The 18,069-nt window shown below is 38.5% G+C and overlaps 1 protein-coding gene across 1 annotated transcript; it reads left to right on the top strand.

Moving 5' to 3' along the window:
• The first annotated feature begins 16,946 nt into the window (after positions 1-16,946).
• LOC133042308 (olfactory receptor 8S1-like) lies at positions 16,947-17,864 on the top strand. The gene has a single exon (XM_061122830.1). The coding sequence runs from the start codon at positions 16,947-16,949 to the stop codon at positions 17,862-17,864; it is 918 nt and encodes a 305-aa protein (XP_060978813.1).
• Positions 17,865-18,069: the final 205 nt, after the last annotated feature.

The raw sequence follows: 18,069 nt of genomic DNA on the forward strand, positions 1-18,069 counted from the left end.
CTGCCAGTACTCAGACTGACTTTTTGGGATTAAGAGAAGGCCTCTCCTCAAGAGGTAACAAGAATACAGAGGTGAGTGCACCCATAGGAAAGACCTGAAAGACTCCCAAAATCTTTAGCTGGTCTGACTGGTGAAGATCTTTCACTTTTGAAGCCAGTCAATAAAGACTGGAAGAGAGGACTGCTTCTTCAAATAAAGAGATGGCAATGCAAGAATTCAAGGAACATGAAGAATCAAGGAAACATAACAACACCAAAAGAACAGAGATCCAGTGATGGATCTCAAAGGAATGGAGATCAACTGCAATTCTAAACAGTTATATTAAAGAATCTTTAAGCCACAAGAGAAGATGAACAATGAATAGAAATCAAGAAAACAGCAAGTGAGCAAAATGAGAAGTTCAACAAAGAAATGAAAACTATAAAAAAAAGAACCAGACAGAAACTCTTGGGACTGAAGAATACAATGGCTGCGATGAAAAATTCAATAGAGGGCTTCAACAGCAGGCTTGATCAAGAAGAAAAGAGAATGACTGAACTTGAGGACAAATAATTTGAAATTCAGAAGAATAAAAAGAAAAGAACTGATAAGAGTAAAGAATGCCTATATGACTTATGGGACACCATTAAATGACATAATATGGGCATTTTGAAAGCCACAGAAGGAACAGGGAAAGTGAAAATGGTAGAAAGCTTATTTAATGAAATAATGACAGAAAAATTGCCAAATCTGGTAGGGAAGTTAACATCTAGATCCATGATGCTCAAAAATTCCAAGGAGGCTGAACATCAAGAAATCTTCATTGAGACATTATAATCAAATTGTCTAAGGTCAAAGACAAATAAAATTTGGAAAGCAGCAAGGAAAAGTGAATTACCACATACAAGGGAAGTCCCAAAAGAGTACTTCTGGACAGACACCTTGTATGCCAGGAGGGAGTAAGATGATAGAATCTAAGTATCAAAAACAAACAAACTTGCTAACCCAGATACTTTATCTGGCAAAGCTACTCTTCAGAAATGAAGTGGAGATAAAGACTTTCCCAGACAAACAAAAGCTTGATCATGACTAGACTTGGCATACAACAAATGCTAAAGGGAGTTCTTCAAGTTGAAAGGATATTAAACAGCAGGAGGAAAACATAAGTATAAATCTCACTGGAAATGGGATAAATATAGTCAGATTTGAAGACTTTAATTCTGTAAGGGTGGTGCTTAAATCACTTGTAATGCTAGTGTGAAAGTTAAGAAGTATTAAAAGTAGCTATAGCTATCAATACAATAATTTTTTAATGGATACATATTATAAAGAGGTCTAAATAGTGATATCAGTAACATAAAATGTGAAGGGAAATGAAAAAATGTAGAGTTTTTGTATGCAGTTGCTGTTACCAGCTTAAAAAGACATACTGTAGGATATGTCTCATGGTAACCTAAACCTCTAGAAGATACACAAAAGATAAAAGGAATCAGAGCAAACTGTTGCAGAATTTCAATAAATCACAAAACAAGATAGCAAGAAGGGAAGGAAGAAACAAAGGAACTACAGAATAGAATACAACAACATGGTAATAATGGTAATTACTGATAGCTACATATTAATAATTATTTAAACATAAATGGATTAAATTCTCCAGTCAAACAGATGAGTTGAATGGATTAAAACAGTCCAGCTATATGCTATCACACAAGCACATAGGCTGAAAGTGAAGGGATGAGAAAAGATAATTCAGGCAAATGGTACACAAACGAGAGCAGGACTAGCCATATTTATATCAGACAAAACAGATTTTTTCGTCAAAAACTGTACACTTTGTCATATGAGACAAAGAAGGTCATTATATAACAAAGAGTTCATCAAGATGATATGACAGTTGTAAATATATATACATCCAATTTTGAAGCACCTAAATATATATAGCATAGGTAAGCAGAACTGAAGGGAAAAACTGACAAAAATAATAATAAGAGCAGACTTCAATGCCCCATTTTTAATAATGAATAGATCACACAGGCAGAGTTATGAAGGAAATAACAAATATATGGCATTCTAGACAAAATGGGTCTATACAAAACACTGCATCCAATAACAACAAAATACACATTCTTCTCAAGCACACACAGAACATTCTCCAGGCAAGGTCATCTTCTGGGCCACAAAGCAAGCTTAACAAACTTAATATTGATAACATACCATGTATTTTTTCCTACCACAATGATATTAAACTGGAAATCAATAACAAGAGGAAATTCTTAAAATTCAACAACATGTGGAAATTAAACAGCCCTCAACAAACATGTCGAAGAAAAATAAAGACTTAAGTAAAATAAAATGTAAAAACATATATCAAGATGATATAAAAAGATATCACGGCTAATACCAAAGAGACTACTATGAAAAACTATACACCAAAAAATTAGATATCTTAGAAGGAATGTATAAACTCCTAGAAATATACAGCCTACTCGGGCTTCTCTGGTGGCTCAGCAGTAAAGAATCTGTCTGCAGTGCAATAACTGCAGGAGACACAGGTTCAATTCCTGCATCAGGAAGTTCCCCTGGAGAAGGGCATGGCAGCCCACTTCAGTGTTCTTACCTGGAGAGTCCCATGGGCAGAGGAGCCTGTTAGGCTACCGTCCATAGGGTCGCAAAGAGTCAGACACAACTGAAGCAACTTAGCACGCACACATACAACCTACTAAAACCAAATCATGATGAAATACAAAAATCTGCACAGACCAATAATGAGTAAGAAGATGAAGTTAGTAATCAAACTCCTCCCTTCAAAGAAAAGCTGAGAACCAGATGGCTTCACAGGTGAATTCTACCAAACGAAGAGTTAACACCAGTCCTCCTCTAACTCTTCCAAAAAATTGAAGAGGAAGGCACACACATGCTCAGACTCACTCTATGAGGCCCACATTTCTCTCATACAAAATCCAGATAAGGATACAACAAGAAGGAAACTACACACCAATATTCCTGATGAATGTAGATGCAAAAATCCTCAACTTAGTACTAACAAACTGAATTCAGCAATGCATTAAAAGGCTCATACACTATGATCAGATGAGATGTACCCCTGGGCTCTAAGAATGATTCTACAAATGGATATCAATTGTGATACACCACATCAACAGGATGTGAAAGTCACTATCATGTCTGACTCTTTGCAACCCCATGGACTATACAGTCCATGAAATTCTCCAGACCAGAATACTGGAGTGGGTAGCCATTCCCTTCTCCAGGGGATCTTTCTAACCCAGGGATCGAACCCAGGTCTCCCACATTGCAGACAGATTCTTTACCAGCTGAGCCATCAGGGAAGCCCAAAATCAACAGAATGAAGGATAAAAACCATAAAATGTTCTAAATAGATGCAGAAAAATAATTTGATAAAATTCAATATCCATTCAAGATAAAACTCTCAACAATTAGTTATAGAAGAAATTCACCTCACTATAATAAAGGCTGTATGTGACAAACCTATAGCCAACATCATACTTAATGGTAAAAAGCTAAAAGCTTTTCCTATAAGGTTAGGAAAAGACAGGGAATCTCACTCTCACCTTCCTATTCAACAGGATATTGGGAATCCTAACCAGAGCAATTAGGCAACAAAAAGGATTAAAAGGCATCCATGAGTTTGGGGAAACTCACGGAGATAGTGAGGGACAGAAAAGCCTGGTGTGCTGCAGTTCGTGGGGTGGCAAAGAGTGGGATACGACTTAGCAACTGAATAGGAACAACAATGCACTTTCCCAAATAGAACTCAGTGACTCCATATCTACCAACTATTTTCTCCTCGTAATTCTGTAGTGGAACTACATAACTATTCCTCATATTCTTAGAACTTGTTTCTATCTTCCTCCAAGTGTCAGGCTTCGCAGTTCCTCAGTGGCTCTCAGACTTGAGGCTCAGTTAATCGTTATGAGCACCTTAATAAGATATGCTACCTAGAAACCTTAGAAGACACTTTTAACTCTTTTTCTTCCTGAATTCCTTTAAACTCGTTTCTTTTTCTTTTTTTGGTCTTTAATGTCTTTACTGCACAAAATCCTGTGATTTTTTGATTCCTGCATTTCTTAGTTTTGATGATGAGAAACATCTCAATACATTTGGAACTAGTGGTACTATGCATTTCCTGGAAGTTGGCTAAAATGGTGCTGAAGACATTGAGTAATTAGAATCACAATTTATGAAGCCAGGTTTATGAGGAATAGTTTATATATAGTAAATATTATTCTTTATTGTGTATAGTTTTACACATTGACATATGCAAACATCATGTAATCACCACCACAGTAAAGATATAGAACTCTCCCATCACTCTCCAAAATTCTCTCTTATCTCTTTGGAATCAGTCTCTTTCCATTACTCCCAGACCTTGGTAACTAAACACTGATCTATTTCTTCTCCATGTAGTTGCACCACTTTCAGAATGTCCTATAAATATAATCATACATTAGGTAGATTTTTTTTTAAATTGGAGTATAACTTCTTTACAATATTGTGTCCGTTTTTGCTTCCTATAAATTCATATAACATCTGCATACTTCAAAAGCTCAAACCAAGGCTCCAGTTCCTTTCTGAATCTTTCTTGACCTATAAGTGCACAGAAAACCTAGTTGTTGTTGTTGTTGTTGTTTTTTCAGATTTTATGTATAATATTGCCTAGGTCTCATATTCAGTCTAAAACAGCAGATTTTGGCCCTTCTCTGCACCCTAGGACAAGGAAAGCAAAGTTTTGGGCATCCAGCCTTAATTTACATTGTAGAGGACATAAGAACTTCTTAGAGAAAGTGGGTCTTGGGATAAATAAATGCCCCTTGGTTGTATACACAACTAACTCCTCCTACAGGAATTTCAGATTGAAGCCCACCTTCTAATTAGAATGAGAATGACTTGCTTTTGTTCCGTCCATTAAGGAGAGGAGAAAGGACACATGAAAGTCCCAACTTTCCCCAACCAGGAAATAGGTGCAGCCGTGGTAGGGGTGGGAGACAGGGGACCTTGATTCTTCTCCCATAGAGAATATCCAATCTAAGGACATTTGAAGGTCATCATTAGCCCCATTTACCTTTTCTGCTGCCTGGAGTTCCTTCCTCCCTCTTGTTCTTGATCTTGGAAGGCATGCTGTGCCATTAGTCTGAACGGAAACCAGGTGCTCTGGAGCTGAAGATGGAGATAGCTCCACGTCCTGGAGAAGAGTAAATGAATGGGGAAGAGGGCAGGTAAATGATGAGAGGAGACTTCCTTATTGGAGAACTACCAAGACAGATGTCTCAGTAGTTCAGGAAGCACCTGTATTTTGAATGGGTCAGTGTGTTTGTGTGAATGTGTGTGTATGTGTGTACACATATGTGTAAAGATAAGGGTGTGAGGGAAGAAGTGTTTGCCCCGGCTAAAGAAATTCCAGTGAGAAGGTGGGTAGAGAAAAGAGAAACTAAGTGAAAAAATAATAGGTGGCTGGGATTGGGTCAGGGAGTGGGCCAGTGGCTGCTTGAGGTAATGGTGGCTCTAAGACAAGGTTAGGAAGTAGTATATAATAAATTCAAGAATGGACAATTTCCCATCCCATCCTCCATCCTAGTCAGACAGCTAAGAGTAGCACCACACACTGGAGGTCTGTCAGCTCCAGCCTTCAAGTGTTTTGTAGGCAAGAGGGAAACCCCACAGCTGATACTGTCAAAAACACATGGGGCTGAGAGGTCAAATCAGTGACTCAGAGTTAAATCCTCCTTTGAGAAGTTGCTTCCCAGAACCCCTCCTTCCATCCTTCCCATCTCCAAAACTGAGTCAGGAACTAATAAGAAAATTATGTCCAGAAACTTACCCAACTGGGCACCCCAAATAGCTCTTCTCCCCACCCCTAACCCTCTAGAATTTCTCCTCCTTGAGCCGCATCTCACAACAGCTTCCTTTCATCTCACCTATCAACCTAGCCCTTTTCAACTCTTCTGTGACCTCAGCTGTGACCTCATAGATCTGAGACAACTACATATTAACCTATATAAATTTCTACAACAGGCTTACAGAATAAAAGCTAACTTCAGGATGTTTCATATAGTGGGAGACATTTATGTAGAATTTAAATACACAGAGACATATTTAATAAAAAGTATAAAAGCATGCATAAAGAAGTTGTATTAGTTTTCTGTTGCTGCTGTGACAAATTATGACACATTTCGCAAGTTAACGTAATGCCTGTTTATTATCTCAAGGTTCCTGTAGCTCAGAAGTTCATTTACAGTGCTCTCCACTGGGTCCTCTGCATGGATTCTCAGCAGGTAGAAATCACGATGTCAGCAGGGCTACTTTCCTTTCTAGAAGTTCCAGGGATGAATCTATTTCCAGGCTCACACTGATGGCAGAGTTCAGTTTCTTGACGTTGTAGGACTAAGGCCCCTGTTTCTATGCTGGCTCTCAGCTTGGGGCTGGGCTATGCTTCTAGAGGCTGGTCACATTACTTCTCATCCTTTCTTCCTGTTCCTCCTCAACAAAAAATGAACTGGATCTTTTTATGGTTCCAGTCTCTTTGACTTCCATTGCTACCTCACCATACTCATGCCAGTGGGCAAAAGTTCTCTGCTTTTAACAGCTATGTTATTAGATTGGGCTTACCTGGGTAATCCATGATAACTCCTTGTTTTAAAGTCTGTACGAAGCATACCTTTTGCCATGTAAGGTATTCACAGGTTCCAGAGGTTAGAGAGTGAATATCTTTGGGGAACCATTCTACTTACCACAGGAGGCTATATTCTGACTTTAGGATGGTGGTTATCTATGGGTAGGAAGGAAAGGATTGGAAAATGATATTAAAAAAAGATTTCAAATCTGTAATGTTCTATTTTTAAAAAATAATCTGAAGTAAATATGGTAAAAGTTAAGATTTGTTAAATATGTATGGTGTATCATGGATGTTATTTATATTTTTCAAGTCCTTATGTATTTTTGAAATAGTACAGAATAAAAACAAAAAAACTTTTAAATACATGAAAAACAAAAACATTTAAACATATAGAAAATGGTGTGTCATGCATCTTGGTATTTTAGAACAAGTTCATATTGGCTTCAGAGATTATTAAAAAAAAACCATAGAAAAGCTCCAGAAGAATGGTTGGTGTAGAAATGGTTGTCAGATAATATAGTTTACGTCAGTATTCTTGAATATGAAGAAATGCAAGAATTAAGTCAGAAGCTGTAGGGTATATGGGACAGGGAGAGTAGTTTTAGAAAATAATGTATGTTATAGAAATCTGAAATCTGACATATACACACTGTATGGGCTGTGCCTAGTCACTCAGTCATCTCCAACTGTTTGTGACCCCATGGACTATAGCCCACCAGGCTCCTCTGTCTATGGGGATTCTCCAGGCAAGAATGCTGGAGTGGGTTGCCATGCACTCCTTCAGAGGATCTTCCCAACCCAGGGGTCAAGCCCAGGTCTTCCACACTGCAGGCGGATCTTTACCATCTGAGCCACCAAGGAATGCAAATAGAGGAAATAGTTTGAATGTATTGAGTGCTAAATGTAAAGACAAATGGGGAGGAAGAATTTAATACCAACTAGAAAAAAATAGCAAGTTTGAGGGAGCTTAGTCGCAGAGGAAACCAAATGGAATAATAACTAAAGCATGGGTAGAGGGATCTGTCTTGGATTGAGAAGGACATCTGTACTGTATTAGCTCAGGTTTCGTAGCAAAATGCCATAGTCTGAGCGGTAGAGATTCAGAGAGAGCAAGCTCTCCTGTGTCTTTTCTTGTAGGGGCCCTAATCCCATGAATGATGGTTCCACCCTCATGACCTCATCTAAACTTAGTTATCTCCCAAAGGTGACATCTCCAGATACCATCACATTGGGGTTTAGGGCTGCAGTGTATGAATTTTGTGAAGATACCATTCAGTCCATAGCATCTATAAATTTAAGCAAGGAGTGAAAATAGTTGTATATAGAGATATCTAGTCACAAGTAGGAAAAGAGATTAATATGTTCTTATATATTAGGTACCCAAAAATACAATGAAGTACTCAAGTTCTTAATCTATAGCAAAAATAAAAGATGAATAGAAAAGTAAGCATATTAGTGAGAATTCTAGCATACTAAAGTAAAGATATTCAAGATTAGGAAGAAATGAAACATGCCATATGGGAGTGGAGACCTTTGCTTGCCTATTTTATTATTTTGCACTTTCACTTAAAATTCTCACTTTATTTATTTATTTATTTATTATTATTATTATGATTTTTTTTCCAGTGGGTTTTGTCATACATTGATATGAATCAGCCATGGATTTACATGTATTCCCAATCCCGATCCCCCCTCCCACCTCCCTCTCCACCCGATTCCTCTGGGTCTTCCCAGTGCACCAGGCCGGAGCACTTGTCTCATGCATCCCACCTGGGCTGGTGATCTGTTTCACCATAGATAGTATACATGCTGTTCTTTTGAAATATCCCACCCTCACATTCTCCCACAAAGTTCAAAAGTCTGTTCTGTATTTCTGTGTCTCTTTTTCTGTTCTGCATATAGGGTTATCATTATCACCTTTCTAAATTCCATATACATGTGTCAGTATGCTGTAATGTTCTTTATCTTTCTGGCTTACTTCACTCTGTATAAGGGGCTCCAGCTTCATCCATCTCATTAGGACTGGTTCAAATGAATTCTTTTTAATGGCTGAGTAATATTCCATGGTGTATATGTACCACAGCTTCCTTATCCATTCATCTGCTGTTGGGCATCTAGGTTGCTTCCATGTCCTGGCTATTATAAACAGTGCTGCGATGAACATTGGGGTGCACGTGTCTCTTTCAGATCTGGTTTCCTCAGTGTGTATGCCCAGAAGTGGGATTGCTGGGTCATATGGCAGTTCTATTTCCAGTTTTTTAAGAAATCTCCACACTGTTTTCCATAGCGGCTGTACTAGTTTGCATTCCCACCAACAGTGTAAGAGGGTTCCCTTTTCTCCACACCCTCTCCAGCATTTATTGCTTGTAGACTTTTGGATAGCAGCCATCCTGACTGGCGTGTAATGGTACCTCATTGTGGTTTTGATTTGCATTTCTCTAATAATGAGTGATGTTGAGCATCTTTTCATGTGTTTGTTAGCCATCTGTATGTCTTCTTTGGAGAAATGTCTGTTTAGTTCTTTGGCCCATTTTTTGATTGGGTCATTTATTTTTCTGGAATTGAGCTTCAGGAGTTGCTTGTATATTTTTGAGATTAATCCTTTGTCTGTTGCTTCATTTGCTATTATTTTCTCCCAATCTGAGGGCTGTCTTTTCACCTTACTTATAGTTTCCTTTGTTGTGCAAAAGCTTTTAAGTTTCATTAGGTCCCATTTGTTTATTTTTGCTTTTATTTCCAATATTCTGGGAGGTGGGTCATAGAGGATCTTGCTGTGATTCATGTCGGAGAGTGTTTTGCCTATGTTCTCCTCTAGGAGTTTTATAGTTTCTGGTCTTACATTTAGATCTTTAATCCATTTTGAGTTTATTTTTGTGTATGGTGTTAGAAAGTGTTCTAGTTTCATTCTTTTACAAGTGGTTGACCAGTTTTCCCAGCACCACTTGTTAAAGAGGTTGTCTTTTTTCCATTGTATATCCTTGCCTCCTTTGTCAAAGATAAGGTGTCCATAGGTTCGTGGATTTATCTCTGGGCTTTCTATTCTGTTCCATTGATCTATATTTCTGTCTATTTATTAATAGATACCCAACAGTAGGGAATATTTTTCTATTATCTAAACCATTCATGAAATTCCACTTACATTTCCTAGATAATCAGCTTCTCAGTCTTCCTGGCAGCTAAGGGTATTCCTATGATATGGTATTAACCAGTGAGTCTAAGGGGCACCCTCTGGCAGAATAGTCTTTGTCCTCCTCTCTAGTTTGACCATTATGTATAAAATGTGATGCTAGGAGCTACAGAAGCTGCAGTGAGACTATGAGGGGTAGGGAAAAATATCATAGTCACATTGAAGCAATAACTAGCTTGTTGTGGAAATACTGAATAAAACCCAATAAAACTTATTACCCCCTCCATTCCCAGACTTCTCAAGTGATAATAAACTTTTAAGTTTTCCCTTATTTTCATCCAGTGCATCCTAACTGCTATGCAATGCAAAGATAGAGGAAGAAACCAATCTTGGAAAAAATAAACTAAAAAAATTCAAATTCTTTGCATATGCCTCTTTTGATAGAAGTATGTAATAAGAACCTAAATTTATTTTTTTTAATGTAGGGGTCAAAGAAAAATGAAAAAAATGAGATTAAGGAAAAAGGCAGGCGGAAGAATAAAGTATTATAAGGTATGTAAATTAGCAGTAGCAAATAATAATAATAGAGTAGTGCTAATGTTAGTAGCACTAACATTATCAGAGACTTCCACTTTTGGTCACTACTAAATAGATAACTTGGACCAGAACACGTTTTTAAAAGTTTTACAAAGCTGAATAGCATAATTTTAAGATCTTCTCTGAAGACATTTGAAAGCTTAGGAGACAGTGAAAAGGTATGGCACTATCGTCCCAAAGAAGAAGAAAACCCAGAGAAGCAAGCTTTGCATTTTGGGGGTGTGTTTTCCCTGTGAGGGCATCTTGAAGAGGTGGTTGAAAATGTAAAAAGTTATTTTGACAGTTTCCTAAAGTTAGTGGGGGAAATGGAATTCAGGGACCACCAAGCCTTGAAGGGCAACACCCTGAAATTAAGGTGGATGGTAAGCAGGCCAGTTTTGTATGGGCTGGAGCCCAGCTTCATTTCAGTCCCCAAATTACAGGACAGTTATCGAGAATCTCTGATGTGGCTGTCTGACCTAAGCAAGTAAAAATTTTCTCTGGAGGAAGAGATATAATTCAGAGCCTTAAGTTATTTCCAAATTTTTCATAATATACGAGTGGAAACAGATCCACATACATAACTTTAAAATAAAATATTTATGGAGATTAAAGGCAAGATTGAGAATTTTGTATGTTATTCCTGGAAACTATAAAAATATCTAAGTGAAAATGCTGGTAATGAAAATGTCAATGGCTGTATGAGGTCTTAATGGATAAGTTTAAAGGAAATTAGACAGTATTGAGGAGTATCCTAATAATTTATAGGACAGGTAAGAAGAGAATATATACAGCAAGGCACAGAGAGAATAAAGAAAAATGTATGAGATAAATAATGCATAGAAAGAGAAGGATAATAACATTTACATGGAGTTCTAAAGAAGAGAATTAGGTGATACCTAAGAAAATAAGCTTCCTCAGTGGCTCAGTGGATAAAGAATCCGCCTGCAATACAGGAGACACAGGAGATGTGGTTTCAATCCCTGGTCCAGGAAGATCCCCTGGCGAAGGAAATGGCAACCTACTCCAGTATTCTTGCCTGGAGAATCCCATGGACAGAGGAGCCTGGTGGGCTACAGTCGAAAGAGTCGCAAAGAGTCAAATGCGACCGAGTGACTGAGAGAGAGAGAGAAGAAAATAGGGCAATATGTAAGGAGATGAATGAAAATATTCCAAACTGAAAAATATATCAACTCTAAATCCTAGGAATCCTATAAGTAAATCCCAAGTATGATAAAAGAAAGTCATACTTTGACCCATCATAATAAAATTACTGAAAATCAAAAGAGAAAATATTGAAAGTGGCAAGAAGAAAAGACAAGTCTAAAATATTAGACTAACAAGAAGACAGAAAACAATGAGGTAATATCTTCAAAGTACTGGGTTAAAAAAAAAAAAGACGTTCCCTCATTAGGATTCTATGCCCAGTAAAACATCCTTTAGAATGAAGGTGAAATAAATACACCATGAGAAGACTTGTACAAAAGGGAAAATTAAAAGGAGTTTTTCAAGGAGAAAGAAAATGTTCACAGAAGGAAGTTCCAGTTTTCCTTCTGGCCTGTCTTCTGAGTCACTGATATCTCTTTGTCTAATTTTTATTAAACTTGTCCACTGAAATCTAGTTTCAGCTATTGAGCTTTCTAGATATGGAAATAAATGAGCAAAAAAGAGTCAAACGTAGGTAAATTTAAATTACCATTGATCACATACTAATAATGCTTATATAATAATTATATCTTTAATGTATATCATGAAAAATGCATGATGACATTAGCAAAATTTTCCAAAGGTAAGCTCTGAGTCTCTTATCTCCAGTGGTAATTCCCAGAGGGATCATCCAGTAACCTGTTTTAGCTGACGAGTCCACAGCATGCTTCAGACTAAGCTTCCCAGCAATCAGGATGGACCTAGTGTCTCCTGGGCTTGTAGGTTACACCTTGTCATCCCATTGGCCACCTGAACGCACATGCCCTTCTGAATGGTAGACCTGAGCATCCTTTGTTAGGATGACGCTCTTAGCAGCAAGTCAATGGTAATAGAGATATGGAAGGAAACAGGTGCGCAGTTATGCTACGGGAAGTATGAAAGAGGTTGCTTTATTACTTGTTAGGAATTTGAAGTTCTCAAATTTGAAGTTTTCTCTGTCATTTTATGAAGTCATTTAAAGGATAAACACAAAGTGCTATTAGAGTTTAGAAGAGTTTTCTGATATCTTTATTTGCAGGGGCTTTTAAGGGCTGAGCTTATATATCTCATTTTATGTGCAGAATGTCTAATAGAAAAATTAATGTCAGTTTACATGATGGAACAATTGTGGTGTGTTTTCTCTCTTGTGAATTTCTCCTGAGCTCAGAGCGAGGCCAACCAGCTCAGAAAAACAGGCTGTAATATGCACCAGGAACAGAGAAACTTGGTAATGTTTTCCGTTTTCTGATGCATCTTCCTGCTCTTTCGTTCCCTGGGTAGGAGCCATTTCCCCTCAGTTCTGGCCGCCTCTCACCATCCCCTTGTCAGGCCTCGCCTTTCTCCTGCAGGTCTCTCATCTTGCCTTTGTTCCCCTGGGCTGAAGTAGTGCCCCCATCCCCGAGTCTCTCCAACCTGGTACTAATTTCTGTTAACATAGAATGTTGGTTTGTTCTGCATAATTACTTCTTGTCCTCCTTTTTGGAAAGTTAAACACTCAGGTTAGAGGTGAAGAAAGGAGAATCTAATGATTCTTCAGCACCTCAGTTGTCTTCAGTACCACACTTCAGTTAGTAAATTAGGTCCTGACAACATTCCAGGGTGATTATTTTTAGCTTTCATTTCACATATGAGACAGTTACAACAAGAGTTTCTGTAAATCTTACTCTTCTCCTTGTTTCTGGTGCTGAGAGCTCACGTTATACCAGAAACCTGGAAGTTTGGGGAGGTTAGTGCCTAAGAGCTGTCTGTGAGAGGTGAGAGGGGATCAGGAAAATGATAGATTTCGGGTACCGCATGATTCAAAAATAACCGTCTCTAAGCACTCCAAACATATAGGGTGCAGAAACTAATTCTACCTTTAATTACAGGTATTCCCAGTAATTATATACTTGTAAGCATGTGCAAGTTCAAGGCACAGAACTTTGCACTGGGGCAAATGTCTCCAGTTGGCAGCACTTTTCTCCAGTGTCCTTTCCTTATCTGGTTTCATGCACGTGCAGGATGTCTCAGTCCCTAGTCCCTCAGTCACTTATCAGATCTGATCTCTATGAGCAGTAAAGCCCTAGATTATTCTCTTTCTGATTTTCCTCTATTTACTTACTCATTCACTCATTTGTGCATTTACTTTAGTTGTTAAGTCTCTTGCACTGGAGGCAGATTCTATACCATCTGAGCCACCAGAGAAGACCATGTTTTTTTTTAATCGTTCAACTCTGTTTTATTTAGTTTACTTTGAAACAGATCAAAAATACATTGTTAGAATCTTTTTATTCTTAAAAGGGCATGTATTAGTGGTCTTTATCCATTAGCCTGTATAAGCAGGCTATTTTGTCTACAGTTGGAATTTAGCTTGTCTATGGTAAATGATGAGTTTCCTTTTTAAATTAATTAATTTTAATTGGAGGATAATTTCTTTACAGTATTGTGGTGGTTATTGCCATACATAGACATGAATCACCCATAGGTGTACATGTGTCCGCCCATCCTGAAAGCCCCCTGCCCACCTCCCGCCCCACTCTGGGTTGTCCCAGAGCACTGGCTTTGAGTGTCCTGCTTCATGCATCAAATTTGCACTGGTCATCTATTTTACATATGGTAATTTACATGTTTCAGTGCTATTCTCTCAAATCATCCCAACCACTCCTTCTCCTACATATTCCAAAAGTCTGTTCTTTATATCTGTGTCTCTTTTGCTGCCTTGCATATAGTATCATCGTTACTGTCTTTCTAAATTTCATATATATGTGTTAATATACTGTATTGGTGTTTCTTGTTCTGACTTACTTCACTGTGTATAATAGACTCCAGTTTCATCCACCTCATTAGAACTGACTCAAATATGTTCTTTTTCTATAGCTGAGTAATATTCCAGTGTGTATATGTACCACAACTTCATTATCCCTTCATCTGCTGATGGACATCTAGGTTGCTTCCATGTCCTGGCTATTGTAAACAGTGCTGCAATGAACACTGGGGTACATGTGTCTCTTTTGATTCTGGTTTCCTCAGTGTGTATGCCCAGCAGTGGGATTGCTGGGTCATATGGCAGTTCTATTTCCAGTTTTTAAAGGAGTCTCCACACCATTCTCCATAGTGGCTGTACTAGTTTGCATTCCCACCAGCAGTGTAAGAGGATTCCCTTTTCTCCACACCCTCTCCGGCATTTATTGTTTGTAGACATTTTGAGGACAGCTATTTTGACCAGCGTGAGATGATACCTCATTGTGGTTTTGAGGGAGCCCATTTTTAAGTAACAGTTTTGAGCAACTCTTTTGGGCCAATGCTGGGTACTTTTGTATGTCTCATTGTAAAATGAACTCTTCTCAGACTGTCTTTGGAAGTGATCTAGTCAGCCAACTCCATCTAATTGTGATAACAAATGAAAACTTATAGTGGTACCATTCTCAGAGCTATTTACATTCTCAATTTGGAACCTGAATCATCAATTCTGAGTAAATGAAGCATCAAGGGCAGTGAATTTGTAGCACCAGGTAAACAAAATAAGTGATTTTATTAACTTCTGTGACCAGAAGTAACTAACTCACTACACCTCTATCTGTGAGGAAGTATGGCTCCTGATAGGGCACAGTTGCTAGCTTTGTCCTTCATAAAGATGCCCTGTGCAAGATTTCTACTCTTTGGCTTTTATTTATAGGAGAATAAGTTTCCCCAAAGTTTAAGGAATTTCTATTGCTAGTAAGTAGGACTCCAGTTAGAGATGAGTGAAATAGAGGGCACCAAAATGGAGGGGACCTTCTTTTTCGCTGCCCTCCGAAATATAATGGGTGGTTCTCTGTATTTCATGACTTGATTTTCCACTGTCTTCTGCCAGTGATGCAATGTTTTCAAGATGAATCCAGATTGCTAGAGCTAGAGCTACAGTAGTGAGTAAAAGAAAAAAAAAAGTGTTAATATTGTAAAATTATTATAATCCCCACATGAGAGGAAGGTTTGAGGTTTTTATAAATAATATATACAACTTACCCTTTTTATTTTCATCTTTTAGAAATCAAGGAAGAGGTCTGTATCAAACAGGAATTTTCAGACTCCATCTTAATGCTGAAAATTCACACTGACCTTCAGACTTAGTCATCTTCTGGATCATTGGATTAAAAAAAAAAGCTTCTGTTTAATTCTGTGCTAGTTGTTGCTCGACTAGGTGAGAAATACAGATAATATGAACTTGATTTTTAAGAATAGCTCTGGTTCTGGGTGTTGTCTGGATAAACATGGTAGAGAAATCATAATTCCTCTGAGAAACTGAGTGGTGGATCTTTCACTGTGAACACAAGATATTGAGCAGGACAGGAAAGGTTGAGATGGTGGAGTCAATAGTGTTGAAGGGTTATCCTGAGTTTTGGGTTGTAATTTCAGTCGTCAGTTCAGAGTAGAGAAAGAGAAGGATAATCTTTATAAAGTTAGAGGCTACTCTTTATTTACAAATGACATGAAGGCACAGACAAGAGATGTACCTGAATAGATTACACAAGAGATTGAGCATTGAGATTATGAGCAGAGGATGTGCCCATATTGGTCAGCAGTTTCCTATGATCACCTATATAACATCTGGGATATTGCTGTGCCCCTTTCTCTTTAATTAATTTCCTTTCCTTTAATTACTTCCCTTTCTCCTCACTCTGCAAATCTCCAGCCACTACCCCTCTTCACTTTCCATTATTGACCCTATTTAAATAGTTAGTGAAAAATAAAAACCTTTTTTTTAATGGCAGATTCCTTTTTAAAACCAAATCTACTTACTTCATGCATGTTTGGTGACATACACCCTCTCTCCTGCCTTTGGCCATGCTCTGCTTCTGCTCTGAGACCCAGCTGCTCTCAAAGACACCATTGCTGCAATTTTCTCTTATTCCTCCTGTAATTTCTCCCTCTTTACTAGTTTATTATCAACAGTTCACAAACATCCTCAAGTAACTTTAATAATAAAACAGTAGCAAGTAAACTGTTAAGACATCAAAGAAAGAACAATAAAAGTGGAGAGGGAGTTGATCTAGGGTTGGCATCCCTGTTGGCTCATAGGGTAAAGCATCTGCCTGCAATGTGGGAGACCCGGGTTTGATTCCTGAGTCAGGAAGATCCCCTGGAGAAGGAAACAGCAACCCACTCCAGTACTCTTGCCTGGAAAATCCCGTGGATGGAGAAGCCTGTAGGCTACAGTCTATGAGGTCAAAAAGAGTCGGACACAACTGAGCAACTTCACTTTTCACTCTTTGGGATCCCACAAAAAAAATTATTACAGGTTTTGGTAAACTTGGAGACTTGAGGAAGTTTATCATTTCAGAACTTACATTTTTGAGTAGGCGTAAAGCTTTGTGGGTGGAGAGGGTTAAAACACTTGGATATTTGTTAGACATCAGAAAAGATTTCACCTGATTTTTTTCTTGCATTCCCAAGAAAATACCGACGGCAATGAGAAACCACAGTGTTGTCTCTGAGTTTGTTCTTCTCGGGCTGTCTGCTGACCCCCAAATCCAGGCTCTGCTCTTTGTGCTGTTCTTTGTTATTTACATCCTGACCCTGATGGGGAACCTGATGCTGCTGCTGGTGATCAGGTTGGATTCCCAGCTTCACATCCCCATGTACTTTTTCCTGGGACAGTTGTCCTTTCTGGATCTCTGCCACTCTTCTGTAACTGTACCCAAACTACTGGAGAACCTCCTGTCTGAGAAGAAAACCATCTCAGTAGAGGGCTGCATGGCTCAGGTCTTCTTTGTGTTTGCCACTGGAGGCACAGAATCCTGCCTACTTGCTGTCATGGCCTATGACCGCTATGTTGCCATCACTTCTCCTCTGCTCTATGGCCAGGTGATGAACAGACAGCTGTGTTTGGGGCTGGTGGGGAGCTCATGGGGCTTGGCTTTTCTGGATGCTCTCATCAATATCCTTGTAGCTCTCAACTTAGACTTCTGTGAGGCTCAAAATATCCACCACTTCAGCTGTGAGCTGCCCTCTCTTTACCCTTTGTCTTGTTCCGATGTGTCTGCAAGCTTTACTGCCCTGCTCTGCTCCAGCCTCCTGCATTTCTTTGGAAATTTCCTCTTGATACTTTTCTCCTATGTTCACATTTTGTTCACCATCCTGAGCATCAGCTCCACTAAAGGCAGAAGTAAGGCCTTCTCCACCTGTTCCTCCCACCTCACTGTAGTGATCTTCTTTTATGGCTCAGGTTTACTCCGCTATCTCATGCCAAATTCAGGATCCATTCAAGAGCTGATCTTCTCCTTGCAGTATAGTGTGGTCACTCCCATGCTGAATCCTCTCATCTACAGCCTGAAGAACAAGGAGGTGAAGGCAGCTGTGAGAAGAATGCTGAGAAGATGTTTCTAGTGTTTCAAATCATAGATTAAAAAAATCAAAATGATGAGGAACTTGGGTAGAATTGCAATAAATAATGTCTGAATATTTAGGAGAATTCTCTGATATAAGGATCTGCAAGATGTCATACATTTTTTTCTTGAAAATACTTAAGAAAAGGTGAAGGCATTTTATGGAATGATACCAGTTTCATCCTAGTTAGAGGAAGGTAGCTAGA

Source organism: Dama dama, chromosome 3 (assembly GCF_033118175.1).
Source record: "Dama dama isolate Ldn47 chromosome 3, ASM3311817v1, whole genome shotgun sequence".
NCBI lineage: Eukaryota > Metazoa > Chordata > Mammalia > Artiodactyla > Cervidae > Dama > Dama dama.

Coding starts and splice junctions, on each gene's coding strand:
- LOC133042308 (XM_061122830.1), top strand. CDS start 16,947: ATGAGAAACCACAGTGTTGTCTCTGAGTTTGTTCTTCTCGGGCTGTCT.